The sequence below is a fragment of the Myotis daubentonii genome, chromosome 6 (assembly GCF_963259705.1).
Source record: "Myotis daubentonii chromosome 6, mMyoDau2.1, whole genome shotgun sequence".
NCBI classification, from domain to species: Eukaryota; Metazoa; Chordata; class Mammalia; order Chiroptera; family Vespertilionidae; genus Myotis; species Myotis daubentonii.
The window spans coordinates 82,240,179-82,265,296 of record NC_081845.1 but is presented as its reverse complement, the minus strand read 5'-3'; the positions used below and the strand labels follow the sequence as shown (position 1 = coordinate 82,265,296).

Below are 25,118 nucleotides of genomic sequence, written 5' to 3'. Positions count from 1 at the left end.
TAATACTTTCATTTTTCAGTCATAATTTTGGCTTTTAGCCCAAGTGAGGTAGGCATTTTTCTCTGGGCTTCTAAATGTTTCTTTCTTTGGAGTAAATTGACATTACTTCTGTTTTGTTTTGGATTTTGTTTTAGTTTCTGAAGGTCTCAGGTGCCTGGATGTTCCACTCTCTCACCGTTTTCATTCAGCTAAAAACATACTTACTAGTTGTTTGTATTTAAAGAAGCTAGTACTCTAAGAAGAAACTCTCTTTTAAAAAAAGTCATTATTCTAAATTTATATCTAGCCTAAGATGTTGATCTAGTGTCAGATATGGCAGTATTATGGATTCATTCTTTCCTAAAACCTACTTGTGCTATGTCAGTCCTTCCCAATGCCTCCAAGTAGACTTGCATCTCATAATCTTTCAAATTTTTTATACTTTGTTAAACATACCATCATGATCTCATTCTGTTTCTCAACTAATTTATAAGACAGATGACTAAGATGGGATCCTAAATTTCAGTGTCTATTTTAGTGCCACTTAGTTCAGGTTCTTTTTTGATGGTTCAGTGTTAAGGTAATTGCAAGAGACTGTGTGGCATCTAACCACTGGGAGTTTCTAGTAGAAAAATACTTTACTAGTAAGCATAGTAACAGTAACAAACAGTTACCACCAACATTAAGAGAAAGTTTCTGCCACATCATTAAGGAAAGGAGCGTTAGATGAGAGATTAATGAAGAAGAATTTGTGTTATTATGAGCAATGTGATTAATGCCATGCTAGACATTAAGGGAATTAGGACCAATTTAAGTTTTTGGTGCATCAAATGGTTTACAGAAGTATTGGGGGTTGGGTATATTATTAGAATCATCTAGATTAAAAAAAAAAAATTCCACAACCCCTGAAAACTGGTATAAATGCTCTTGTCTCCCCTTCCCTCCATTTGTTGATGAGTGTCATGAATGTGTGGGGATAGTTTACAGTGTTGAGATAGGAATAAAACTTAACAGGTGAATCATTAGAAATCCAAACAAGAGAGGAAATATATAGTACATTAAAAGAACATATGCCAAGAGATATGTTAAAATGTACTAGGAGTAATATAAAGAAGGTGAAGATATAGATTCCTACATTGGAAGATAGGTAAGATTTGTTCATCTCTCTTTAGTTTGACCAGGCACATAGTGAGTACTTGGCATAGCCAATATATATATTTTTTCTACTCCTGTCACTGAGTCCTTAGAGTAAAGCATACTTTCAGTTGAACTGATGATGTCTTTAAGATCCTTGTACTTAACTATTCAAACTGTCTTAACTTTCTTAGTAGCCATCAGTGCCCCAGAACGGAAGCAAAAAATTTACCCAACATCTAGACTGATTTTATTAACTATAACAGTGTCATTCCTGGAGTATTTATTTATCATGATCATTATAATAATCAAGTGCCAAATTATTTGTTTTGGATTATAAGTTTAGAAGTTTATATATTTGTGAAATTAAGACTACATATTCATAATGTTTTTAGGAAACATTTAAAGTTGGTCTATCAAATGTATAATCTTTCTGTATTTTGTAACTTAATTTATTGAGAACTGTGTTTTGCTGATATCAAAGTTTTTGTATTAGATTTCCATTAAAATTCCTGCTCTGCTGCAGTGGGTTGTACTCTGATGAGTATTTTATCTTGCTATATTGGAGTGTGTATGTGTGTTTGTGCACTTGTGCATATGTACGCACTATTTAAGATGAAGATTCCATTTTACTTATCTACTAATTAGACCATTCTTATCAAGCACACTTTCTGAAGCAATTTAAGAAAATTACCTTAAATAATGAAAATAGGTCTGTTGACAGTTCAGAATTTTCAGAATGAATATCAAATGGAAATGTAAAACCTTTGCCATGAAAATTTCCTAAATTTCTTATATAATAAAAGCCTAATATGCTAAGTGTCCGACTGTTCATTCAACCAGTCGCTATGACGGGCACTGATCACCAGGGGGCAGATGCTCTCACTGGTAGGTTAGCTTGCTGCTGGGGTCTGGCTGATTGGGACTGGGTGAGACAGGCCGGACACGCCCTGGAGCTCTCCTGTGCCCTCTCGAAATCTGGGACTCCTTGGGGGATGTCAGCTGGTTCAGGCCCGATTTCCATAGGCCAGGTTGAGGGACCCCATGGTGCACGAATCCATGCACTGGGCCTCTAGTATTCTATAAAATTCAGTTGAACTTATTTATTTTTAAATTTTATTTTTTAAAATTTTTAAATATTCAACACAAAATAATCCCTCCAACTTTACTGAGGTGATTGACCATGTCCACAACTAAATCCTGGAATTTGGTTGCTAACCCAGCACCAGCCTCAGCTTCCTTGTTAGCACCAGCAGGCACAGCACTCCTTCTATAGTCTGTAGGTGTCTCCCTTGGCTTCCTCTCCTGTGACTCTAGCAGGTTGCATGCCCTCCAGACATTTGGGTCTTGGCCTGTCAGTCTTAGGCCAGCTAGAGGCAAAGTGGCAGGCAAAATTTCAGGGGGCAGGTGGAGATAACCAGGGAGATACTGGATACCCTAATTGGTAAGGTAGCAGTAATAATGTCTCCATGCAAACTTTGTGATTTGAGAGACTGCATGACCTTCATGACATGAAGATTAGGCACATTGTTGTCTGTAAGCTGGGAGTATTTAAGCATGTGAACATCATTCTTCACCACCATCACTTCCTCCTTAAAAAGGAGTTCATAGCCCTAGCCAGTTTGGCTCAGTGGATAGAGTGTCGGCCTGTGCACTGAAGGGTCCTGGGTTCGATTCCGGTCAAGGGCACATACCTTGGTTGCAGGCTTCTCCCCAGCCCAGCCCTTGTTGGGGTGTGTGCAGGAGTCAACCAATTGATGTGTTTCTCTCACATTGATATTTCTCTCTGTCTTTCTCTCTTCCACTCTCCCTAAAAATCAATGGAAAAATACCCTCAGGTGAGGGTTAAAAAAAATAAAAAATAATATAAAATAAATATATTTTTTTTAAAAAAGGAGTTCATAAATGGCAATCTGTTTTTTTTGGGCATTAACATCACAATGACTGTAGTATCTGATGCCAGAGCTGGAAAGAAAGGGACCAAAACCCAGTTGAATTTATAATTTAGAAGCTCATAATTTAAAGCCAAAATAAAAACTCTTTTTAAATATATATATATTTATTTCAGAGGAAGGGAGAGGGAGAGAGACATAGAAACATCAATGATGAGAGAGAATTATTGATAGGCTGCCTCCTGCACACTCCACACTGGGGATCGAGTTCTGCAACCAGGCATGTACCCTGACCAGGAATTGGGAATCTGTGACCTCCTGGTCCATAGGTCAACGTTCAACCACTGAGCCATGCCAACCAGGCTAAAATAAAAACTCTTGTTATTCTCTTCCTTTCATATGTAATGACCTTACTTGCCCTGAACTAATTGATGCCAGAAACTACGTCACTTTTTTTATTCTATTTAAAAAATTTGTTAACAATCCTTAATAAGTAACAGAAAATTTGGAGGCTACTATGTGTTCACTACGTCAATAGTACTTTCACTAAGTTCAATAGTACTTTAATTTGGAATAGTTGGGGGGAGGGGGTCAATCTAATGAACAATACAAAATTTAAATATATTGAAATATGTCCACCTAAACCAGATTAACAGAATGCTGCCTAAGTGGAGTTCCTGTTTCAAGTTGGTGGATGAGGTCTATCATTTTAAAAAGAAACTCTTTAATCCTTTCTGTCTGACTCATTGTGGCTCTTACTAGTAAGTCACTTTGGTAGAAAATCAATGATCTGGGATATTAAGCATCTTCTCAGGTGGATCTGCTGATTGCCTACTCCATGTACTAGTATGTTACATTGATGTTACATACTTCTAGTAAATAAAGTGAAAATTACTGATTTTATAGATGAGATATTTCTGTATGACTTTTATCATGTTAAACAAGTTTAGGCATTAAGAATTAATTTGCTTAAAAATGTTTGTCCAATGCCCTAACCAGTTTGGCTCAGTGGATAGAGCGTCGGCCTGCGGACCGAAGGGTCCAAGGTTTGATTCCTGTCAAGGGCATGTACCTCAGTTGTGGGCACATCCCCAGTAGGGGGTGTGTAGGAGGCAGCTGATTGATATTTGTCTTTCATCGATGTTTCTGACTCTCTATCCCTTTTCCTTCCTCTCTGTAAAAAATCAATTAAATATATTTTTAAAAAGTTTGTCTAATAACTTGAACAATGTTGGTTGAACTGTAAAATTATACTATCTTCATTGGGTGCTGCAAAGCAAGTGTACATATGTTCTCTGAAGTATACTGAATTGAAAAATTACGTACCAATAAATTTGCTAGTAGCTATGTTAAAAAACAAAAAGGAGGAGAAACCAAGATGGCAGCATAGGTAAACACCGGAGATTGCTGCCTCGCACAACCACTTCAAAAATACAACTAAAAGACGGAACGGACATCATCCAGAATCACAGGAAGGCTGGCTGAGTGGAAATTGTACAACTAGAAGGAAAGAGAAAAGCATACTGAGACTTAGAGGAGGCGCGGTGCGGAAGTAAAATACTAAGGTGCAGAGGTGCATGCGGAGCGGGCTGGCGACTGAGGGCGCGGTTGTTGTTTTCAATCGGGAGGGGTTCGCAGGCTCTGAGCTCCAGTTCCGGGTGAGTCTCTGGGGACCCAGACTCATATGGGAGAAGCGGGACTGTCTGGCATCAGTTGGAACTCGAGGGCAGCTTTCTCTTGGAGGGGCTAGCAGTGATTGCCGAGACACTGAGAAGTGGAGCCTCTGAGAGCAGCCATAACTGCTAGCCCTGCCCTGTTGATCCCATGGAACCCCTCCACCCCCACCCAAGCACTGCAGGGAGGCTTTTGCTGGATAGCCTCAGGCAGAGGCTAGATTAGCACCTCCCTAGAGAGCCAGGAGCCAGTGTACCCAGAGGTCAGAGTGGGACCATCCAGTTTCCAGCTCCGTGGAACCATAAAGGACACACTCAGGGGGCAGACTCAGTGAGCACCAAAGCCCCATTGAAGCAAGTCTTGCCCCGGAGGGGTGTCTCCAGCACAGAAGTTCTCCCACTGCAGACACAGCTGATTCTCACAGCCAATTGGCCTGGAGGTCAAATCCTCCCAGTGATACCTACAACAATCAACGTTTAACAGCTGGGGTCCAACCCCAGCAGGTCCAGGGGTCCCCAAAGGTGTAGATGGAGTCGGCGAAGAAGGAATGACATGGAGACAGCGTTCAGTTGATCAGCAGTCTAGCTAGGATCTCCAGCCAAGTTCTGTTCAGGATCTCCAGTGAAGTTCTGGTTAGGATCTCCAGCCAGGTTCTGTGTCCATATTCTCTTGCTAGGTTCTCTAGCCAGGTTCTCCAGGCTCTCCAGCCAGGTTCTGTAGCCATGTTCCCTCGCTAGGTTCTCCAGCCAGGTTCAGTCACCAGGTTCTAGTCAGGTTCTCTTGCCATGTTCTACCCAGGTTCTGTAGCCAGGTTCTGTCTCTAGGTTTTGTGGCCAGTTTCTGTCCAGGATCTTTTGCCATGTTCTCTTGCTAGGTTCTGTCTCTAGGTTTTGTGGCCAGTTTCTGTCCAGGATCTTTTGCCATGTTCTCTCGCTAGGTTCTGTGGCCAGTTTCTGTGTCTAGGTTCTGTGTCTAGGTTCTGTCTTCTAAGTTCTGTCTTCTGTTGTCTTGTTACATCTGTATTTATACCAGTTGATTCAATCCTATCAATCTCTATTCCAAAGGTTAGGGCGTTTCTTATCTCCATTCCAGGGAGTAAAGATTATGTAGCTTAAGCGTGATTGTTCGTAGTTAAAGTGATTAATTACCCGCCTGGCACTTAGTTAAGGGGTTTTATCCCCTCTCTAACTTCAGGGAAAAATCCCTACCTGGGGAAACAACCTTTCTCAGAGAGGTGACCTTGGTTAAAACACATAGTGCCAAGAAGGTGAGCAAACATATTAAGAACAGTATGCCATATATGCCAGGTCCCTTGAAACAGCAAGGATGGACCGGCTCCCGGCATTTAACTACAACAAGACTGTACACAAAGACCACAAGGGGGTGCACCAAGAGTGTCCTCCTCAGGTAATTGGAGAGGCTGAACCACTGGGCCCTAGAGGACACTTAGCACAGAAAACCACTTTATCAACACATGGAAGCATAAAAAATGCGGAGACAAAGAAAAAGGACACAAATGACAGAAATGGAGGAAAGCAAACTACTGGATATAGAGTTCAAAACCACACTTTTAAGGTTTTTCAAGAATTTTCTAGAAACCGCCGATAAACTTAATGAGACCTTCAAGAAATCTAATGAGACCCTTGAGATTGTGATAAAGGACCAACTAGAAATTAAGCATACACTGACTGAAATAAATATTATACAGACTCCCAACACCAGACTAGAGGATCGCAAGAATCAAGTCAACGATTTGAAATATGAAGAAGCAAAAAACACCCAACCGGAAAAGCAAAATGAAAAAAGAATCCAAAAATACGAAGATAGTGTAAGGAGCCTCTGGGACAGCTTCAAGCGTACCAACATCCGAATTATAGGGGTTCCAGAAGAAGAGAGAGAGCAAGATATTGAAAACCTATTTGAAGAAATAATGACAGAAAACTTCCCCTACCTGGTCAAAGAAATAGACTTACAAGTCCAGGAAGTGCAGAGAACCCCAAACACAAGAAATCCAAAGAGGACTACACCAAGACACATCATAATTAAAATGCCAAGAGCAAAAGACAAAGAGAGAATCTTAAAAGCAGCAAGAGAAAGAAAGTCAGTTACCTATAAGGGAGTACCCATACGAATGTCAGCTGATTTCTCAACAGAAACTTTGTAGGCCAGAAGGGAGTGGCAAGAAATATTCAAAGTGATGAATGCCAAGAACCTACAACCAAGATTACTTTATCCAGCAAAGCTATCGGTCAGAATTGAAGGCCAGATAAAGAGCTTCACAGATAAGAAAAAGCTAAAGGAGTTCATCACCACCACACCAGTATTATATGAAATGCTGAAAGGTATCCTTTAAGAAGAAGAAGAAGAAAAAGGTAAGGATACAAATTATGAGCAACAAATACACATCTATCAACAAGTGAATCTGAAAATCAAGTGAATAATCTGATGAACAGAATGAACTGGTGATTATAATAGAATCAGGGGCATAGAAAGGGAGTGGACTGACTATTCTTGGGGGGGAAATGGGTGAGGGGGATGCGGGAAGAGACTGGACAAAAATCGTGCACCTATGGATGAGGACAGTGGGTGGGGAGTGAGGGAGGAGGATGAGGTGGGAACTGGGTGGAGGGGAGTTATGGGGCGAAAAAAGAGGAACAACTAATCTGAACAATAAAGATTTAATTAATCAAAAAAAATTAAAAAAACAAAACAAAAAGGAATAGTTGAAATTAATACATTATTTCAAAATTATGTAATAGGTTATTAATGAGATAGTGTACTTTTTTCCCCTGGTTTTGAAATCTGTTGTGTATTTTATAAAACATCTTGGTTTGGACTATTCACAATTCAGGTGCTCAGTAAACACCTGTGCTGGTGGTTACCAGCTGGACAGTGCAGTTTTAGTTTTAGAATGTAAACTTTATAGATTTGTTGTGAATCTAAGGAGCATATGTGAAAATATTTTCAAAGTATTATACAACTTTAAATTATAAGGAATTGTACTGTTTTAGGGTTTGTTAATGATAAGTCATTTTTGTCCTTGTTTGATTAATTCTGTATTAGATATTAATGATAATTTATTATAATTAAATAGCAAGTATATTTTCTAATGGAAAAAATACTCAATTTAGTGTATTACATATAATAGGCCTGAAGTTTATTTCATTCTGTTTTCTAAATAAAATGTGGTTTTGGGCACTTGGCCTACTTGTGTGAGAGAATTTGAGGCCTTTGAATGGCATTTGGATTGTTACTTGAAAGTGTAATTTGGCCTTAATAGTAAGAGAGCTGTTCTTTTAGTTTAGAATGCTTATCGTTAGAAATAAGTAAGGTTAAGAGTCACATTTTACAAATAAATGAATGCTGTGGTCAAAACTCAAAAGGAGAACACAGATAATTATTGGGGATATGTTAGTCCTCAGAAATGATATGGAGTAAACATGTTAGAAGCCTGTCAGTTTTAAACATAAAATTTTGGCCCAGCCAGCATGGCTCAGTGGTTGAGCATTGACCTATGACCCAGTAGGTCATGGTTCGATTTCGGTCAGGATAAATGCCCAGGTTGTGGGCTTGATCCCCAGTGTGGGGTGTTCAGGAAGCAGCAGATCCATGATTCTCTCTCATCATTGATGTTTCTCTCCCTCTCCCTACCTCTCTCTAAAATCAATAAAAATATATTTAAAATTTTTTGAACAGATCTTTGTGATGGAATTGTTATGGCTAAAGGGATTGTATCTTTTATTAGCTTTTCAGTGAGTTCTATGATAAGAAAAATTCTGAATGACTGTTAATAGGTATTACATGATTTTCCCCCCACAATCAAACATTTCTACTTCTTTTTAATCAGTCATATCCCACATTAATTGTTTTTTGCCAGGAAAATAGTTAGAATTTTATTTTGTTAGTAAATACTTTGGTTTAAATTTGGTGAAGTTTCTTAAAGTCTTTATATATCCATCAGCAAAGACAAAAGCACTCAAAATAAAAAGGTGGGCAAGATCCTTGAAGAACTTCTATTAATATTTCTTTCATGGCAGGTCTGGCAATGAATTCTTGTTTTTGTTTGAGAAAAAATGTTTATTTCTCTTTCACTTTTGAAGGCTAATTTCGCTGGAAATAGAATTCTAAGTTTGTAGTTATTTTTCTTTCAATGTTTTAAATAGTTTACTTCACTCCCTTTTTGCTTGAGTGTCTGAAGAGAAAGAAGCTGATGGAATTTTTTAAAAATATATTTTATTGATTTTTTACAGAGAGGAAGGGAGAGGGATAGAGAGTTAGAAACATCAGTGATAAACATAGATCAGCTGCTTCCTGCACACCCCCTAATGGGGATGTGCCCGCAACCAAGGTATATGCCCTTGACTGGAATCGATCCTGGGACCCTTCAGTCTGCAGGCAGATACTCTATCCACTGAGCCAAACCCGTTAGGGCTGGAATTCTTATCCTTGTTCATCTCTAGGCTTTTATCTTGCGGTTTCTTTCAAGATTTTCTCTGTCTTGGGTTTTCTGTAGTTTGAATATGTTATGCATAGGTGTAGACTTTCCTGCATTTATCCTCTTTTGTGTTCTCTGAGCTTCCTGGATATGTAGCTTGGTGTATGTTATTAATTGTGGAAATTTTTCTGGTATTCCAATTACAGATATGTTACATTTTTTTAAATTACTTTACAGTTCTTGGATGTTCTGTTGTTTTTTTTGCTATTGTAGTTGTTTGTTTTTTTAATTATTTTTTTCTCTTTGCATTTTTTTTGGAAATTTCTATTGACCTATCTTCAAGCTTACTGATTCTGTCCATGTGTCTAGTCTGCTGTTGAACCTACCAATGGCATCCTTTATTTCTGTTACAGAGTTTTTGATTTCTTGTATTTCCTCGTGATTATTCATCTGCTTACCTTACTAACTGTGCTTGCATATTGTTGTTTTTTCCATTATCATTAGTAACGTATTAGCATAGTTATTTTACATTCCTTGTCTGGCCCTGGATGGTGTGGCTCAGTTGGTTGAGTGTCGTCCTCTGCACCAAGAGGCCACTGGTTTGATGTCTGGTCAGGACACATTCCCAGGTTTGGGGTTCGATCCCCAGTAGGGGGCGTGCAAGAGGCAACTGATCGATGTTTCTCTCTCATTGATTTTTTTTCTCTCTCTTTCCCTTCCTCTCTCTAAAATCAAAAACATATTTAAAAAATAATAAATACCCTGTCTCATTCCAAAAATATTTGAGTTCAGCTCTGATGCTTGCTTTGCATTTGTGTCTTTTCTTGCCTTTTAAAAGCATGATGTGGCACAACCAGTATGGCTCAGTGGTTGAGTGTCTACCTCTGAACCAGGAGGTCACGGTTCGATCCTCGTCAGGTCACATGCCCAGGTTGTGGGTTAGATCCCCAGTGTGGGGCGTGCAGGAGGTAGCCAAACAATGATTCTCTTTCATCATTGATGTTTCTATCTCTCTCTCTCCCCCTCTCCCTTCCTCTGAATTCAATAAAAAATAAATAAAAGCATGATGTAATTTTTTTTGTTGTTGACAGTTGGGCATGATGTATTAGGCAATAGGAGCTGAGGTAAATAGGTTTTTAGTGTAAGGGTTTATATTAAACTAGCTAGGGATTGTATTTTGTTTAATATTTGCTCTAGCTGTAAGTGCCAGAGGCTTCAGATTCTTTTAGTGTCCTTGTTATTGTCTCAATGTATTTGGGTTTCCGTAAGGACTCTTTCTAGATAGTATTTGCACTGTGCAGCTCTTTCAGCATTAATTAACTCTTATACTGGAGCTCCATTGGTGTGGTGGTAAGGTGTAGGAGAGAGGAAGCATCCTATAATCTTAGAATTAAATCTTAAACTTAGTGGATCTCTGTACTGGGACTGTGACCATTATAAGCCTTTCTTAGTTGTTGGCTTTCCCTCCACCCCCAACACAGAAGAGAAGGGACTGGAATCTGAGAAATGCCCTTTCCACAGGTAGGATAAGTCCCTGATAAGGTCATTTTCTTGGAGTGTAAGTCTTTGTTATGGAGAATGCTCTGGTTCTTGGTTATTTCACAGTGATTACTTTTTCCTTCCCTTTGCCAGAACTACAAAGACATATCTGAGCTCTTCAGGGTGAGAACAGGATGGGATTCCTGGAAGTAAAGCCCACAAAAGTATGGGGTTCTCCTAAGACTACAGTCCCCAGAAGTTTCCCACTCTCATGATATTCCACACTCAGCCTCCAGGAATTTATTGAAATTACCATGAAAGTATTTGTGATGGATTAACTTTTTGTCCCTCAGACAGTAATGTTCAAGTTCTAATTCTTGGTAAGTATGAATGCAACATTATTTGAAAGTAGAACCTTTGAAGATGTAACTAATGATCTGAACATGATGTCATCTAGGTTTAGGATTGGCCATTAATCCAAAGACTGGTGCCCTTTTTAAGACTAAGGAGAGGGAGATATGAGACAGATATATATAAGGGGAAGGCCATGTGCAGATGGAGGCAGAGGTTGGAATTAGGCAAGCCAAGGAATTCCAGAGATTGCTGGCAGCTCCCAGAAGCCAAGATAGAAGTATGGAGCAATTCTTCCATGGAGTCTTAAGAAAGTTCCAGCCCCGCTGGATACCCTGATTTTGTGCTCTGGCCTCCAGAGCTATAACTGAGAGAACAGTATTGTATTTTAAGTCACCTAGTTTGTGTCAGTTTGTTACAACATCTTTGGGAGACTGGTAACAGTGTTCCTCCCAGTTTATGGCTCTAGTGGTTCTACTGGATGTGATCTAGTAGATGATGGCTGTGACTCTCTGAATATGTCTATCTTTCCATATCTTGAAGTGGTAGTTTGCTCTGTGTCCTCATTTCTCTGATGGGTTCAAAGAAAGTCATTGATTATCAGTTTGTTTAGCTTTTTTCTTGTAAGGATGAGAAGGATGAGAGTGACAACTTCCAAGATTTCTACATGTTGGAGCTAAAACTGAGTCATGTATTTTTGTAAAAAAAAATAATTATTGACTTAGGAAGGGAGAGAGAGAAAGAGACATTGATGTGAGCGAGAAGCATCAATCAATTGCCTTCTGTATTGCACCCCTACTGGGAACTGAACCTGCAACCTTTTGGTGCACAGGATGATGTTACAACCAATAGAGCCACATCGGCCAGGGCCATCTTAGAATACTTTTTCTCCTGATTTTTGTACTGCTGCTGTTATTTTAATCTTTCTGTATTTTAATTTTCTTCCTATTATTATATGTCATATAACACACTACTTTCATTTGTACATGATTCGATATTTGTATATATTGCAAAATCACCACCACAGTAAGTCTAAGTAAGCATTTGTTACCTATATACGTAGTTACAAAATTTTTTCTTGTAATGAGAATTTTTAAGTTTTACTTTCTTAGCATCTTTCAAATATGCAGTACAGAAGATTTCACATGTGAGATCTTATGGTATTTGGGTATTTGTCTTTCTCTGTCTGACTTATTTCACTTAGCAAAATTCCCTCAAGTTCCATCCATGTTGATGCAGATAGCAATATAACCTTCTATTTATGGCTAAATAGTATTCTGTTGTGTATATATATCACTTTCTTTAAAAAAAAATCCATTTATTCAACAATGGAAGGTTGGGTGGTTTTTATATCTTAGCTATTTAAATAATGCTGCATTGAACATGGTTGTGCATATATCTTTTAAAAGTTAGTTTTTTGTCTTTGGATAAATTCCCAAAAGTGGATTTGTTCAATCATGTGATAGGTAGTTCTGTATTTAATTTTTGAGGAACTCTATACTGTTTTCCATAGTGGGTGTACCAATTTATATTCCTACCAACAGTGCACAATTTGGATTGCTTTCTTCACACTTCAAAAGTAAACTGAGCCTGGCCAGTGTGGCTCAGTGGTTGTGTTGACCAGGATCTGAAGACTGAGAGGAGAGGAGACTGCAGAAGAAAAGTTTGATGCTAGCAGAGGTTCATGAGGTTTAAAGAAAAAAGCCATCTGATGTGGAATCTTCAGCAAATTATCCAGAGATCTAGCTAAGATTATCAATGAAGGATGATTATATAAATAATAAAACTTGAAAGTTATATAAATAAGTTTTAGACATTAATCTATTGTTTCTTTTTTTAGTTGACTATATTGTGGAGTATGACTATGATGCTGTGCATGATGATGAATTAACTATTCGAGTTGGGGAAATCATCAGGAATGTGAAAAAACTACAGGAGGAAGGATGGCTAGAAGGAGAACTAAATGGGAGAAGAGGAATGTTTCCTGATAATTTTGTTAAGGTAGGTATTTTCAGTAAAAACATCTAGCTATGGCTTTATAGGATTTAATCTTTAGCATTATATCTTAACTAGAGGCCTGGTGCATGGATTCGTGCACCGGTGGGGTCCCTCAGCCTGGCCTGCGTCCTCTTTGCAATCTGGGACCCCTCGCGGGATGTCGGACTGCTGGTTTCAGCCTGATTCCAGCAGTTCAACATCCCACTGATGGATGTAGTAGTGTGCCAAGCAGTAGGTAGCCTGGGAGGAGCTGGAGCCTGGACCGGGTGCCGCGCCCGTTCCCGCTCATCTTGGCTCCTCTGTGCCTGCCACCGCTGCTCGGTAAGCTCCCTGAGTGGTGCTCCCACTGTGGCAGCGCACTGACCACCAGGGGTAGCTACTGTGTTGAACATCTGCCCCCTGGTGATCAGTGCACATCATAGTGACTGGTCGATCTGTTGACTAGTTGAATGGTCATAGTAGTTTGCATTTGGATAGCACTTCATAATTTACAAAGAAGTTTTACCGTGAAATTCTTACTTGAGCCTTCAAAAGTCTTGTGAAATAAGTGGAATATGTATTTATGTGTGTGTGTGTGTGTGTGTGTGTGTGTGTCCTATATATCCATTTTAAATATGGCGATATATAGACTGAGAGGCTAAATGGTTTTCCCAATGTTGGATAGCTAATATGACATAGAATCTGAACTGAAATCCAGGATTGTTGCCTTTCTATTTAAGTCTTGTTGTATCTTGTTGCTTTTCAGCATTGCAACAGTTAATCTAGCAAAGTAACAGTTATACTTCAATCATAACCAAACATTTCTTTTTGTAAATAGTCTAGTTACCTCTGCCAGTAAACAATAACAGCTATTATAAACTAATAAATTTAAAAGAAAAGGAAAATGAAGAATATTTGTATATTTGCATTTCACTTAAATTGTCTTGTTTTCTAGATTAGTTTTCTTACACCCAGCCACATCCCTGGCATCATTAGATTATGAGTTCTTCTGGGAAAGCTAGAATGTGTGTCATATTTGTCCAGATTGTTTGTAGTTGTTAAGTAAATACTCGTTCCCTAAATAAATTTGTGTTTATTTTAGTTGTGTTTTTGCCTCTTAAGTATGAATGTATACTTTATACTGTTAATTGATTTTAGAAGGTGAACTAACTACATTTTATCTCTTGAAATAAGAAGATCACTTTTGTTTTTATTTTATAAATTGACTTCTTTTTTATAACCTAAAATGGAGTGTGATACAGATACCAGGGAAACTGGTGTAGAATAATTGGATTTAAACAGTTAAGTTCTAGTTTTGCCCTTTGCTGGTGGTGTGATGTAGGGCATGTCACATAATTTCTCTATTTTCTTATCTTTAAACTGGTATATTTATACTATATACATAGTAAGCCATTACATTGGTCTCTCTCTTTTTTTAACAGAAAATGGCTTTTATTATTTCAGAGCAAGGACAGTTAACTATTAAATAATGCAAGGGTTAGGGGTGCTGACCCCTCACCTCCCTCCCTCCGTCCCTCTCTCCCCCCTTATAGTCAAAACTTCCTATATAACTTGATTTCCCAAAAACTTAACCACTAATAACCTGCTGTTAACTGGAAGCCTTACTGATAACATGAATAGTCAATTAACCATATTTTGTATGTTATGTATATTATATTACTGTTTTCTTATAAAAGATTAAGGTAGAAAAAAGAAAATATTATGAAAATCATAAGAGAAAATACATTTAGAGTATTTATTGAAAAAAAAATTGTGTCTAAATGGACCTGCACAGTTCAAATGCATGTTGTTCAAGGATCAGTGAATATTGAAATAACAGCACACTGGTTAAAAACAATAAAAAAAATTTTTTATATAGTTCTAATTGTGTGCTGATGTATAGTCCCAGCACTGGAGATGACCTCTCATGGGACTCTATTTTGAAATGTATTTTACTTTCCTGTTTCAGTAAAACTAATACTAGAACTTGAGTTTAATGAACTGCATGCTAATAGAGGATACAGTTTGAGTATGCTAGGTATTAGAGGGAAACTCAGTCTGGGATTAAAAACCAAAGAAGCTGGCCCGTGTGGCTCAGTGTTTGGAGCATCAGCCCACACACCAAAGGGTGTAATTCCCCGTCAAGGGCACATGCCTGGGTTGAAGTTTCAATCCCTAGAGTAGTGATGGTGAACCTTTTGAGCTCGGCTTGTCAGCATTTTGAAAAACCCTAACTTAAGTCTGGTGCCGTGTCACATATAGAAATTTTTTGATATTTGCAACCATAGTAAAACAAAGACTTATATTTTTGATATTTATTTTATATATTTAAGTGCCATTTAACAACAAAAAAAATCAACCACAAAAATGACGTCGCATGTCACCTGACACGCGTGTCATAGGTTCGCCATCACTGGTCTAGAAGCTAGTAGACACAGTGCCCAGATCTTGATTTCTAAATATTATTCTGAAGTAAAAGCAAGCAGGAGTCCTTTGAGAAATGGCTGATTTTATGGATGGAGCAAGGAAAATACAAGATGACACTAGAGCATGTAGTAGTGCCAGAAAGTAAGGAAGCACTTGAAAAAAAATGCTGGGTCCATGTCAAAGCAATACAGGAGCCAATCTGAAAGAGCTCCCAGTGTCTAGAGCAGGAACAATATGAGCAACAAAATAATCTAGTATTTGATTATTACCCAAAGTAGAACAAAAATATAAACGAGTCCATGCTGATATAAATGTTTGAATAAATACATAAATAGGGGAGCAGGGATGAATCTTCTCCCCATACCCTCCTAACCTCCTGCCCTCTTCAGAAGCATCCCTCAGGTATGGGCTGAACTAAAGAATAGATGGAAGAAAAAAAATAGTAACTTCACAATGAAGAAACCTGGCAAATACTACCTGAAACAAGTGATAAAGAATAACATCATCATGAAAAATAAGGAAAGACTAAGAAACTGATGTTGACCAGAAGAGATTAAGAAGACATGATGACCAAATGCATTGTGGTGTCCTAGACTGGATTCTGGAACAGAAAAAGGATGTTAGTAGAAAAACTAATGAAACCTGTATAAAGTCAGTAGTTTAGTTGACAGTAATAATTGGCTTTAGCACGTCAGATGTATGTATGAAGATTCAAGGGAAAGTTGTAATTTTTAATCATTGTCTACTTGAAAATGAGCTTCTCAGTGGGACATTAAGGTACATTTGCTATTTTCTAAGTGTGAGATTATGGAGCGAATGGTAGAATTAGGCTTCCTATGGAAAACTCATATCTCTGTTATTGTTTCAGATACCTATACTGAAGACCCTTGATACTCAAATTGGGCTGGAAGGTGGATAGAAAGGTCAAGTCATTTTTGCAGCCTTCTATAGAACACTCTAAATTTGTTTTGTGAAAAACAAACGTTCATTTTAGGGTCCCTTTGCAATGTTAGTTCATCTTTACATGATCTAAGAAATAATTTATGAAGAATATAGAATGCCTCTTTCACCATGTAAGGGCACAGCAAGAAGTCAGCACTCTGCAACCTGAGAGCCTTAGCCAGAACCTGACAGTGCTGCCACTCTGATCTTGTACTTCTAGCCTCCAAAACTGTCAAATTTCTGTTTCTGTTGTTAGTAAAAAAAAAAAAAAAAAAAGAAATGTGTATATACATATGTGTGTGTATATATGTATCTGTATATATATATATACATATATATGTATATACACACCCATTACAGATAAAATTTATTTATTACCCCCTTATTTCTCTTTTCCAACCACCTGTATTCTGAAACTAATTACCTCACAAGTGATTGATAAATGCAGGAATGATGTCACGTCAGTGGGAAAGTTGTGTTACTTTATTTTCTAGCTAAGGAGAAATGTGATAGAGTGTAGAATTATAATTTTAGCAAGAAAGGGACGGGGGTAGGCTCTCAGCTTGTCTGCTTAGTGTTCTTTTTTTTTCTCTTTAATGTTACAGTCTTAGCATTGTAGGGCTCTTAACTTCTGGTGCTCACCTCCACTTCAGTGAATGCACTGTTTCAGCATTCACAAGTCAACATTTCCTTATTATTTTTATGCATTTTTAGTATTTCCCTAGGAATCCATTGTCATAACTGCTTGGACAGTCCTAAGTTATCTTCTGAGGTTCCAATTACTGTTATTTACTTACTCTCATTTTTAGTGTTCAGGTTCTAAAGTTGCATAGGTTTAGAGTGGTCTTCTCCAAACCCAACTGTTTACACAATTACGAGCATTTTTAGTGTTTGGTTTAGATATTTTCACATAATCAGTGGTATTTTAGTGTGCCTGTGTTCAGAATGTCAGATGTTTAGGAATGCACATCTAGTGTTATGGCAGAGGCTCATTTACAACTAATTTTTTTTAAATAGTCGTGTTATATTCCATTGTATGTCTGTACCTCATTCTATGAATATTTAGGGCTATTTCCCAGTTTTTAGCTATTAAAAAGAATGCTGCAATAAACATCTTACATAGCAGAGGATTTGCTGCATCTTAGGGTATGCACATATTCATGTGTACTAAATATTGTCAAATTTCTCACTATATAAGTATACCAATTTAAACTCCTACCACTAATATAAGAGAGTACCTTTCTCGCCCTGACCGGTTTGGCTCAGTGGATAGAGCGTCAGCCTGCGGACTCAAGGGTCCCAGGTTCGATTCCGGTCAGGGGCATGTGCTTTGGTTGCGGGCACATCCCCAGTGGGGGGCGTGCAGGAGGCAGCTGATCAATGTTTCTCTCTCATTGATGTTTCTAACTCTCTATCCCTCTCCTTTCCTCTCTGTAAAAAATCAATAAAATATATTAAAAAAAAAAAAAGAGTACCTTTCTCACATTCTCACTAACATTTGATATCATCAGATTTTGGGGGACAAGCAGGGAGACTAATCTTATAGATCTACAGTAGTAGTCAACATTTTTCAGTGTTTCATTTTCATAATTACTAATGGAGTTAGAAATTTATTTTCTTGTGTATAATTTGTTCATATATATATCTATACATTTTTCTATTGAGTTCTTGCACATTTTCTCATTGACCTGCTGTAGTTCTTAATATATTGTAAATACTAGTCCTTTGTCTTCTTTTTGCTTATATCCTATCCATCATAAGCACTTTTTGTGACTTGTCTTCTATAATGATAAAAGCATAATATGCTAATTAGACCGGACGTCCTTCCGGACGACCTTATGGATGAAGCCAGGGCTGCTAGGGAAGCCTGGATCCTGGGTGCCTCCAGCAGCCGGAGGGAAGCCAGTGCCAGCAGCTGGGGGAAGCTGGTGCTGGCAGCTGGGGAAAGGAAGTCCTACTCTTTTTTTTTATTATTAAATCTTTATTGTTCAGATTATTACATATGTTCCTCTTTTTTTCCCCCCATAACTCCCCTCCTTCCAGTTCCCACCCCATCCTCCGCCCTCACTCCCCACCCACTGTCCTCATCCATAGGTGCACGATTTTTGTCCAGTCTCTTCCCGCATCTCCCACACCCCTTTCCCCCTCAAGGATAGTCAGTCCATTCCCTTTCTATGTCCCTGATTCTATTATAATCACCAGTTCATTCTGTTCATCAGATTATTTATTCACTTGATTCTTAGATTTACTTGTTGATAGATGCATATTTGTTGTTCATAATTTGTATCTTTACATTTTTCTTCTTCTTCCTCTTCTTAAAGGATACCTTTCAGCATTTCATATAATACTGGTGTGGTGGTGATGAGCTCCTTTAGCTTTTCCTTATCTGTGAAGCTCTTTATCTGACCTTCAATTCTGAATGATAGCTTTGCTGGATAAAGTAATCTTGGTTGTAGGTTCTTGGCATTCATCAATTTGAATATTTCTTGCCACTCCCTTCTGGCCTGCAAAGTTTCTGTTGAGAAATCAGCTGACAGTCGTATGGGTATTCCCTTGTAGGTAACTGAGTTTCTTTCTCTTGCTGCTTTTAAGAGTCTCTCTTTGTCTTTTGCTCTTGGCATTTTAATTATGATGTGTCTTGGTGTGGTCCTCTTTGGATTCCTTTTGTTTAGGGTTCTCTGCGCTTCCTAGAGTTGTAAGTCTATTTGTTTCACCAGGTAGGGGAAGTTCTCTGTCATTATTTTTTCAAATAGGTTTTCAATATCTTGCTCTCTCTCATCTTCTGGCACCCCTGTAATTCGGATGTTGGTACGCTTGAAGCTGTCCCAGAGGCTCCTTACACTATCTTCGTATTTTTGGATTCTTTTTTCATTTTGCTTTTCCGGTTGGGTGTTTTTTGCTTCTTTGCATTTCAAATCTTTGACTTGATTCTTGCGCTCCTCTGGTCTGCTGTTGGGAGTCTGTATAGTATTCTTTATTTCAGTCAGTGTATGCTTAATTTCTCGTTGGTTCTTTATCATAACATCGAGGGTCTTATTAGATTTCTTGTAGATCTCATTAAGTTTACCAGCGGCTTCTAGACAGTTCTTGAGAGACCTTAAAAGTGTGGTTCTGAACTCTATATCTTCCATTGACAATTTTGTCCTGTTTCTTTGTCTCCACATTTTTTATGCTTTCTTGGTGCACCCCCTAGTGGTCTTTGTGAGCAGTCTTGTTGTAGTTAAGCCTTGATTGTTGTAGTTAATACTGGGGGGATTTGACCTCCAGGCCAACTGGCTGTGAGAGTCAGCTGTGTCTGCGGTGGGAAAACTTCTGTCGGAAGTCCTACTCTTGCTCAAATTTTGTGCATCGGGCCTCTAGTCTAAGTAAAGAATTTTGTGCATTGGGCCTCTAGTCTAAGTAAAGAATTTCATGCATCAGGCCTCTAGTCTAAGTATAACATATTTATAACTAAGGGAGCAGAGAAGTCTTAAAAATATTCTTTTTTGTGTTTGTTTTAAAGTTTTGGTTTTCAGTATGAATCTTTCATCAGTTTTGCTTTTTTGTACATATATGATTTGGGCACGGTTACATTTTTTTCCACATGAAAAGTTATCAGATAGTCTACTCTTTTCTCACTGATTTATATAATGTTTAAGAAGTCAAAATTGAGCCCTGACCGATTTGGCTCAGTGGATGGAGTGTCGGCCTGCGGACTGAAGGGTCCTGGGTTCGGTTCCGGTCAAGGGCATGTGCCTTGGTTGCGGGCATATCCCCGGTGGGGGGTATGCGGGAGGCGGCTGATCGATGTTTCTCTCTCATCAATGGTTCTAACTCTCTGTCCCTCTCCCTTCCTCTCTGTAAAAAATCAATAAAATATTAAAAAAAAAAAGTCAACATTGAGAAGAAACATGCTGGTTTATCAGATCTTTCTACTTCAGTGGTTTAGACTAAAGTTGAGAATGAGTGTCTGATTTATTTCTTTGTGTAAATTTTGAGATTCAGTATCCATGTCTTTGTTGATATTTGACACTCTGCTGTTAGACTTCCTGCTTTATAATTGAGATAGGAAACAAAATAAACACTCCAGTAAATAAGTGCTTAGTAATTGACTATGAAGTGCTTTGTGGTATGGAGTGAAGAGTATTTCCCATGTTTTATTTTATATGGGAAAATGACAGCATGGAAACAGGATGGTAAATTGTAATGACTGAATGTTAGATGTGTGGTAAAGAGATGGGTGTTAAAGGGTCTTGGAAAAATATTATTCAGAAAATATGTTAAAAGTAACACTTGACTTGTTTTTTAATGATGGGGAGTTAGATGAATATTCATTGTAGTATGTCTGGCAACGGCAAAAGGTGTTTTGTGGTAAATATAATTAGGTGGACTACTTCGGTTGAATGAAAGTTTTCCTATTGGGGATGGGTATAATGGGATTTAAGGCCAAAAGTGTGGATTAAAGCCAGTGGTACAGTACATTTTGAATATTACTTAAAGGTAATCTGAGTGAGTAGGAAAAGTTGTTTTTTTTTTCTTTTTGTTTTTTTTTCTTATTTTAAATTGAATTTATTGGGGTGACATTGGTTAATAAAATTATATAGGTTTTAGGTCTACAATTCTATAATACATCATCTGTTTATTGTATTGTGTATTTAACATCCCAAGTCAACCATTTATTGCCTTTTTACCTTCTATCCAACCCCTGCAGTAATTATTCTTTTTTTAAAAATTAAATCTTTATTGTTCAGATTATTACAGTTGTTCCTCTTTTCCCCCCATAGCTCCCCTCCACCCGTTTCCCCCCCCCCTCCGCCCTCACCCCCCCCCCAACTGTCCTCATCCATAGGTGCACGATTTTTGTTCAGTCTCTTCCCGCATCCCCCACACCCCTTTCCCCCCCAAGTATAGTCAGTCCACTCCCTTTCTATGCCCCTGATTCTATTGTAATCACCAGTTTATTCTGTTCATCAGATTATTTATTCACTTGATATTTAGATTTACTTGTTGGTAGATGTGTATTTGTTGTTCATAGTTTGTATCTTTACCTCCTCCTCCTCCTCCTCCTCCTCCTCCTCCTCCTCCTCCTCCACCTCCTCCACCTTCACCTTTACCTCCTCCACCTTCACCTTTACCACCTCCACCTTCACCTTTACCACCTCCACCTTCACCTTTACCTTCACCTTTACCTTTACCTTTACCTTTCAGCATTTCATATAATACTGGTTTGGTGGTGATGAATTCCTTTAGCTTTTTCTTATCTGTGAAGCTCTTTATCTGACCTTCAATTCTGAATGATAGCTTTGCTGGGTAAAGTAATCTTGGCTATAGGATCTTGGTATTCAACACTTTGAATATTTCTTGCCACTCCCTTCTGGCCTGCATAGTTTCTGTTAAGAAATCAGCTGACAGTTGTATGGGTACTCCCTTGTAGGTAACTGACTGTCTTTCTCTTGCTGCTTTTAACACATTGTTTGCGGGTAGTTTTTATCGCGTGCTAACAGGTGGCACGGGCCATTTTTGCTAATTTTTTTGCGCAAATGGCAATGTTCAGTAAAATTATAACTTTAGTTTACGTATTTATACGTTACCCGCATTCTACCGCTAGTCTATAAAAAACGTATTAATACGTGTCTCGCGCTCTACTACCAGTCAATGTAAAACGTATAAGTAAAACGTATAAATACGTTTCCCACATACAGTGTGTTAAGATTCTCTCTTTGTCTTTTGCTCTTGGCATTTTAATTATGATGTGTCTTGGTGTGGTCCTCTTTGGATTCCTTTTGTTTGGGATTCTCTGCACTTCCTGGACTTGTAAGTCTATTTCTTTGACCAGGTAGGGGAAGTTTTCTGTCATTATTTCTTCAAATAGGTTTTCAATATCTTGCTCTCGCTCTTCTTCTGGCACCCCTATAATTCGGATGTTGGTATGCTTGAAGCTGTCCCAGAGGCTCCTTACACTATCTTCGTATTTTTGGATTCTTTTTTCTTTTTGCTTTTCTGGTTGGGTGTTTTTTGCTTCTTCATATTTCAAATCTTTGTCTTGATTCTTGCGATCCTCTAGTCTGCTGTTGGAACTCTGCATAATATCCTTTATTTCAGTCAGTGTATGCTTAATTTCTAGTTGGTCCTTTATCACAACCTCGAGGGTCTCATTAGATTTCTTGAAGGTCTCATTAAGTTTATTGGCGGTTTCTAGAAAATTCTTGAAAAACCTTTAAAGTGTGGTCTTGAACTCTATATCTAGTAGTTTGCTTTTCTCCATTGCTGTCATTTGTGTCCTGTTTATTTGTCTCTGCATTTTTTTATGCTTCGCTGTGTCGATAGAGTGGCTCTGTGCTAGGTGTCCTATAGGGCCCAGTGGTTCAGCCTCCCCAATTACCTGAGGTGGACACTCCTGGTGCACCCCCATGTGGGCTTTATGCACAGTCTTGTTGTAGTTAAGCCTTGATTGTTGTAGGTATCACTGGAAGGAATTGACCTCCAGGCCAGTTGGCTGTGAGAATCAGCTGTGTCTGCAGTGGGAGAACTCTTGTGCTGGAGATACCCCTCCGGGGCAAGACTTGTTTCAATGGGGCTTTGGTGGTCACTGAGTCTGCCCCCTGAGTGTGTCCTTTATGGATCTGAGGAGCTGCAATCTGGATGGTCCCACTCTGACCTCTGGGTACACTGGCTCTTGGATCTCTAAGGAGGTGCTAATCTAGCCTTTGCCTGATGCTACCCAGCAGGAGCCAGCTTTGACGCAATGCAAGTTGCCCTGGGGCCTTGGGCCAGCAGCAGTTTGTTAGGTAATTATCAGATTGCAAAGGGCCAGGCCTTTCATATGCAAAAGCCTCCGTGCATGGCTTGGGCAGGGCGGGGTCCCAGGGGATCAACAGGGTGGAGCTAGCAGTTATGGCTGTTCTCAGTCCTGCCCTCAGAGGCCCTGCTTCTCAGTGTCCCAGCAATCGCTGCAAGCACTTCCGAAAGAAAGCTGCCCTCGAGTTCCAACCAATGCCAGACAGTCCAGTTTCTCCCATATGAGTCTGAGTCCCCAGAGACTTGCCCGGAACTGGAGCTCAGAGCTTGAGACTCCCTCCTGATTGAAAAAGACAACCGTGTCCTCAGCCCCCAGCCCTGTCCGCATGTGCCTTTGTACCTCTGTATTTTACTTCTGCACCGCACCTCCTCTGAGTCTTGGTATGCTTTTCTCTTTCCTTCTAGTTGTAGAATTTCTATTCAGCCAGCCTTCCTGTGGTTCTGGATGATGTCCGTTCTGTCTTTTAGATGTATTTTTGAAGTGGTTGTGTGAGGCAGCAATCTCCGGTGTTTACCTATGCTGCCATCTTGGTTTTCGAAGGAAAAGTTTTTAAAGAGGAAAGAGTAGTGGCTATCTAATCTAATAAAAGAGAAACATGCAAATTGACCGTACCTCCATTACACCCACAAGCCACGCCCACAAGACAATCAGGAGCAAATATGGAAATTAACCCAATTAAGATGGCGGCTGTGGGAGCACACTGATGACCAGGGGACAGCTCCTGCGTTGAGCGTCTTCTGCCCCCTGGTGGTCAGTGCATGTCATAGCAACCAGGTGAGTGGTCGCTTAGGCTTTTATATATATATAGACTAGAGGCCCGGTGCACAAAAATTTGTGTACTCAGGGGTTCCCTCAGCCTGGCCTGTGCCCTCTCGCAGTCTGGGGGATGTCCACTTGCTGGATTATGCCCACTTCCTGGGGGGATCGGGCCTAAGCTGGCAGTCAGACATCCCTCTGGCAGCCCGGGAGCCCTCGGGGGGATGTCCACTTGCCAGCAGGGAGCAGGCCTAAGCTGCAGTCGAACATCCTTAGCGCTGCTGAGGAGGCGGGAGAGGCTCCTGCCATCACCGCTGTACTGGCAGCCGTCAGCCTGGCTTGTGGCTGAGCAAAGCTCCCCTGTGGGAGCACACTGACCACCAGGGGGCAGCTCCTGCATTCAGCATCTGCCCCCTGGTGGTCAGTGTGTGTCATAGTGACCAGTGACTCCCAGTAATTCTGCTGTTAGGGTCAATTTGCATATTACCCTTTTATTATATAGGATTATTAGAGTTATTCTTTTTTAAAAATATGTTATTGATTTTTAGAGATAGAGGAATGGAGAGGGATAGAGAGATAGAAACATCGATGAGAGAGGAACATCATTGGTCAGCCCCGGCTTTGTCCAGAAGGTCGTCCCCGGCTTTGTCCAGAAGGTCGTCCCGAAGGACGTCCGGTCTAATTAGCATATTATACTTTTATTATAGATGTTCTATTGCTAGGACTTTTTGTTGATACTAGGGATACAATGGTGAATAACAGGTAAGTTCCCTCTTAATGAGTTTATATTTTAATGGTGGGGGGGAAACAGACATCTGAAAAAAGTAAATGAAATAGATGAAGATAATTTCTGATAGTCACGTGTGCTTTGAAAGAAATAAGTTAGTGGTGGTGGGATGCAAAATGTCATTGATACTTTAAATTGGATCAAACTATCAATACTATTCTGGGATAAAATCTCTGAGGTTATTTGGCCAATAAATCACAGAAGAATGTGGAGTAGATAAGGCATTTATTTCCTTTGAGAAAGATCCCTGAAATTAGAGGAAGGTAGGCTCAATGTGATGGTTGTGGTTTCCATCTACTGTACTAGAGGTACATCAAGAAAATAGCATGGCATTGTGAAAGGAACATGGCCTTTGGAGTCACGGTGTATGTACCTGAATTTGATTCTCTCTTCATCTCCCTCATATCCGCATATATACCTCCTTTGTATTCTTCCTGAAGACACCTCTCTAGAGAGCAAACATATCAAACTCAAAGACTAACATTGGCCAAATAAACAAGATTTAAG

The 25,118-nt window shown here is 39.2% G+C and overlaps 1 protein-coding gene across 2 annotated transcripts in view; it reads left to right on the top strand.

Moving 5' to 3' along the window:
• CD2AP (CD2 associated protein) overlaps positions 1-25,118 on the top strand; it is a 116,955-nt gene that overhangs the window by 5,006 nt on the left and 86,831 nt on the right. For both annotated transcript variants that reach the window (XM_059701489.1, XM_059701488.1), the window contains exon 2: positions 12,785-12,945. In XM_059701489.1, coding sequence (XP_059557472.1) covers positions 12,785-12,945 — 161 coding nt within the window. The remainder of the gene's footprint in view (positions 1-12,784; positions 12,946-25,118) is intronic.